Source organism: Eubalaena glacialis, chromosome 14 (assembly GCF_028564815.1).
Source record: "Eubalaena glacialis isolate mEubGla1 chromosome 14, mEubGla1.1.hap2.+ XY, whole genome shotgun sequence".
Lineage (NCBI taxonomy): Eukaryota > Metazoa > Chordata > Mammalia > Artiodactyla > Balaenidae > Eubalaena > Eubalaena glacialis.
The window spans coordinates 79,758,053-79,763,330 of NC_083729.1; the positions used below are offsets into that span (position 1 = coordinate 79,758,053).

General features: G+C 47.4%; 1 protein-coding gene across 1 annotated transcript; it reads left to right on the top strand.

Moving 5' to 3' along the window:
• The first annotated feature begins 847 nt into the window (after positions 1-847).
• On the top strand, positions 848-2,028 carry LOC133105268 (centrosomal protein 43-like). The gene is given in 2 exon segments (XM_061211250.1): positions 848-1,674; positions 1,676-2,028. Coding segments are annotated over 2 exon segments (1,140 nt in total). The 5' UTR covers positions 848-876; the 3' UTR covers positions 2,018-2,028.
• The last annotated feature ends 3,250 nt before the right edge of the window (positions 2,029-5,278 follow it).

Sequence of the window (5,278 nt, forward strand, 5' to 3'; positions counted from 1 at the left end):
CAAGAGAAACAGGGTTTCTTACAACCTGTGCTGAATGCAAATAAATTCAAATTGTATGGAAATGCAGAAGCCTGACAGCTTAGTTTAAGAAATATTTTTAAAAGAAAAAAAAAAGTTGTAGCAATTCCCAGAAATGTTGAAGATGCAGAGAAAGAGCATGCAAATGTGCTGGGTGTTTCAATAACACATTCCAGAAAGGAAGCAGGGCTCTGTTCCCAAGGCCTAGATGTTGCCACCTTCCAAAGAAGGAAGCCCAACTCATAAAGACCTAACTGAGGCCCGTGGCTCAGAAATGACACCCCCTTGACACTGCCCTTCTCTGGCACCCCAGTCCCGCTGGAGGTTTGGCCCAGACACAACAACAATCAGGGTCTCCAAATTAAAATAACCAGGACATGTAGTCTGACAAATGATTTCGGATTTGCAATTGTATTTACATACATATTATAATATGTCGATAATCTGTATTATATAGCAATCTGGCAAAGGCTGGCTCTACCTTCCTGGCTTGAACGCTGGAATGAAAAGACTAAAGGGCTGTGAGAGCCAGACCACCTTGGACAAACTGGGATGTACGTTCGCCACGTGCGTGATGGCAAATAATAACGAGCTGCTAAATTGCGGGCTGAATTGGGAGGCCCTGTGCTGTGTGCAGGGCAGCACAGGGTGGGAAGAATACAGGCCTTGCCAGCAACAGGCCCTCCACTTGCACCTGATGCCTAGCGAGGCCTGGGTCGCAGGTGAGGTTTAGCAATGATGTTATAAAGGGTGCAGGGGCGCCGGGAGCGTGGGCTGAGCCGCGTTGCCGCGCGCCGTGCGGGCTGCGGCAACCGTCGGCGGTCGGCGAGGCTTGGGCGGTTGTCTTGGAGAAGCAAGATGGCGGCGACGGCGGCCGCGGTGGTGGCGGAGGAGGACACGGAGCTGCGGGACCTGCTGGTGCAGACGCTGGAGAACACCGGGGTCCTGAGCCGCATCAAGGCTGAACTCCGAGCAGCTGTGTTTTTAGCGCTAGAGGAGCAAGAAAAAGTAGAGAACAAAACTCCTTTAGTCAATGAGAGCCTGAAAAAGTTTTTAAATACGAAAGATGGCCGGCTGGTGGCTAGTCTCGTTGCCGAATTTCTTCAGTTTTTCAATCTTGACTTTACCTTGGCTGTTTTTCAACCTGAAACTAGCACATTTCAAGGTCTCGAAGGTCGAGAGAATTTAGCCCGAGATTTAGGAATTATTGAAGCAGAAGGTACGGTGGGTGGACCCTTATTATTAGAAGTGATCAGACGCTGTCAACAGAAAGAAAAAGGGCCAACCAGTGGGGAAGGTGCACTAGATCTGTCTGATGTACGTCCTCCACCAAAGTCCCCAGAAGGAAAAACAAGTGCACACAGTCTCCCCAGTAAGAAGGCCAGCAATGATGCTAGTCAGAGTGATACCAGTATCTCATCATCAGAACCAAAGAGCAAAAGTAGTCTTCACTTGTTGGCCCATGAAACAAAAATTGGATCCTTGTTAAGCAACAAAAGTCTAGATGTCAAAGACAAAGCTGGTCCTTGTCCAGATGAAGATGATATGGAAGGAGATTCTTTCTTTGATGATCCCATTCCTAAACCAGAAAAAACCTATGGTTGGAGAAGTGAACCTAGTAAGCAAGTAGGAAGCCTTGCATCGCTCTCGGACGCCCCCCCCCCCCTTAAAAAGTGGACTCAGCTCCCTTACTGGAGCTCCCTCATTGAAAGACTCTGAAAGTAAAAGGGGAAACACAATTTTGAAAGATCTTAAATTGGTCAATGATAAAATTGGATCACTTGGTTTGGGGACTGGAGAAGATGACTATGTTGATGATTTTAATAGTACCAGCCATCGCTCAGAAAAAAGTGAGCTAAGTATTGGTGAAGAGATCGAGGAAGACCTCTCTGTGGAAATAGATGACGTCAATACCAGTGATAAACTTGATGACCTGACACAGGACCTCACTGTGTCCCAGCTCAGTGATGTTGCGGATTATCTGGAAGATGTTGCCTAGGCGATGAAAGAAGGAAGTATTCTAATCGGCAAAGGACAAAGCGCTCTGATCAGCTCTTTTTTTTTCCTGGACAATCTCACCCTTTGCTGGAACGTCTGCTCCCTGTTGGTGCCTGTGTTTCAAAAAGATGACAGATATTTTTAAAAATTAACTTTTCATTATACTAAACAAAATCCTCCTATTTGAGACCATGTGTGGAAGATTTAATATTCTTAATTTGGTTTAGCTACATGTTTCTCTATGGAAGTTGATTACGCTCAAATTCACTACAAGGAGCGAGCCTGTGAAATGCCAGTGTTAAGCGCATGACGAAGGCGCCAGTAAAGCCGTAGGTTCCCAAAGCTCCGCGTGCGCACCTGTGGGGCAGCCGCCTGGGGTCAGGCGCTTCGGCAGCAGGTGGTTCGTCCGCAGTCAGCGCGTTCGGCAGCAGGTGGTTCTGCAGGTAGTTGGCAGATGGCCTGGAAAATCTGCAGTCCTGAAGCCCATCACTGTAAGTTACATTTGATAGGTTGACTTTATTTCATATTTCCTTCCATTTGGAAGGTTTGTTAGACCATTAAGGTTATATTAAAATACTCATGTGTGTGCTACTTAGTTTTGCTTGTTTTAAAGATTAAAATCCAGATGCAGTCATGACTTTTGATTCATGGAATTGTCTCTGACAGCACTTGCAGTCGCTGCGCTATGTCCATGTAAGAAGCTTTATTCACAGGTTCTCCTTGTCATAGTTATAATTTATCATTTGTAAAGATGCTGTGAAACATATTAAATACCAAAATGCATCTGAAACCCTTAAGCAGTGCTTTTATTCAGATTTGTAAGTTGGTTATATTAAAATCCAAATTGGACTGTAGCAGTGGTAATGGCCTAAGACCACATCCAGGTTGACGAGCTTTATACACTGTACATGGTTTCATCGTAACCCTTAGAAGCTGAGCCAGTGATAGAATTCCAGGCAGTCTCGTTTACATTCTATCCATTGTGCTGCTATTTATGTAGGTTGCTGACATCACTGATCCTGAAGTATTAAAAAGAACAATTGGAAGTGGTGCGTGCATGTTCATATTGATGTAAGTAAAGCTGTGATTGTGTTAAACTTTGTACTTTTTAATTTCAGTTAAAGCTTTTTATTAAGTCACCTTTATTACTAAAAGGAGCAAATTAGACCTAATTCATTGATCTCAAGAAGTGAACAGACTTTGTGGTTTGTATAATGTTAGTTTTTCATTTCATACTAGTCTAAATATTACAGAAATATTTACTAGGCTCCGAAATGTAAAGGGAAATGATAATGTATGGATCAAGGTTATGTGACATTAGAATCTGATTTTATACAATTTAAGTGAAGCTGAGCCATAAACACCAAGAGGAAGCAGGACAGAATGTGGGCCAGGGCAGCCTGGGAGCCGCTCTGCCAAGCTGCCCTCAGTTTGTGGGCCGTGATCTCAGTCTCGGTCAGGCTTTTTGTTTCATGTGAGGAAATAGCGCTGCATCAAGATGTAGTCTGTTGCTAAAAGCCCCCCAATGTGCTCTCTGTAAAATGTATTTCCTTGGATGTCATCTCTGTGAAAAGTCATTTTCTGTAAAGATTGTGGTTCTGTTCTGGCCCTCTGGAGAAAAAAAAAAAAGGGTGCAGGCGCTTGATAAATGGCACTAACTTTACCTCTAACTGTATTCTCCGTTCCTATGGTTGCTGGGACTTGTCACCAAAGCTGTATGGGGAGGGGTGCTGTGTGGTAGGGGAGAAGCCCCCTCTCTCCGCCTCACCCCCTCCCCTTCTGCTAACCTGGTGGTGGGTTTTCTTTGCACTAAGGGCTGGAAGCAAAGGGGTATATTTCCCTGTGGTGATCCCCACTTAGGCTCTGTCTCTGGCAAGCAGATTCCAACTCACTCGTCAATTCCAACCGATAGTTAATAGTGTCCTGAGATGCCCCGTGGAGAGCTCTGGGCTTATAGAGAGGAAGGCCATGATTGATTGGCAATGTCTGCCAAGGCCTAGGCAGAGGGAATGGGACAGGCAAGTTATATCCCCTGAGACAAGGCTCCTTCCCGATGGGCCTGCTGAGATTGGCTTCCTCAGAAGCAGACTCCAGACAAGGACTCTTGTGCAAGCAGTTTGTTCAAGAATCGATACCAGGGGACTTTCCTGACGGTCCAGTCAGTGATTAAGACTCCGTGCTGCCACTGCAGGGGACACAGGTTCGATAACTGGTTGGGGAATTAAGATCCCACATGCCGTGTGGCTCGGTCCAAAAAAAAAAAAGAAAGAAAGAAAGGAAAGAAAAGAAATGATACCAGGAACAGGGATTGAAACAGGGAAGGGATGGAAGGGAAGGGGAGGGAGCCCAAGCAGGGTGCCTTACTAAGTAGGTCGCCTCTAAGAGCATCTGAGGCTCCGCTGGGGCTCCTCTGGGAGAGAGTGGGGACCACCCCTCAGAGTTGCCCCACCTGAGAGGGGACGGAGGGGGGAGATTTCCTCCAATGCCCCTCAACTTCCAGTGCACCCCAGGACAAAACCCTGGGATGGGGGTCGCAGCCTGCAGGTGGACGCCCTTGGCAAGTGTGGGCAGGGTGCTGGCAGGGCCTTCTGCAGTGGCCTTCCCCTTCCAACGACCAGTCCTGCTCGGACAACGGAGCAAAACCCAACAATTTGCTCCTTCCCAGAAACACAGACCCGACCCAAAGTTGACCAGAGGAGGTGGTACAGCCCAGTGGGGCAGACACGGGCTCTGGAGTCAGCCAAACCTGGGTCTGAATCCTGGCCAAGCTGTGTGACTTCGGGCCAGCATCCTCCTAATAACCTAGAGGCAACAGTTTCTGCCCAGGGGGTGCTATGAGGATCCCCCGAGGCTTCTCCGCCCAGGAATTTCCCAGACACTCGACTAAGTCAGCATCTGCTGCCCCGACCGCCGACTCTTCTGTACAACTCTGCACACAACTCACTCCACACACATGTACAATGCAAACGGCCCAGAAGCCCAGCCCCCTTTTACTTGACAAGATCTGGGAGGACAGTCGTGAACTGCCACTGGGGACATAGAACCGGGCAAGAGGCCTCCAGGCAAAATACCAGGCTCCAGAGCTCCAGCAGGGACAAGATGGCAGCCCACTGCGGGGTGAAAGAGGACATCAGAACGTCTTTTTATCCTCATTTTTAGTTATCCTTTTATTTTATTTTATTTTTTTAATTTTTGGCCGCACCTCACGGCTTTCAGGATCTTAGTTCCCCGACCGGGGATCAAACCTGGATCCCCGGCAGTG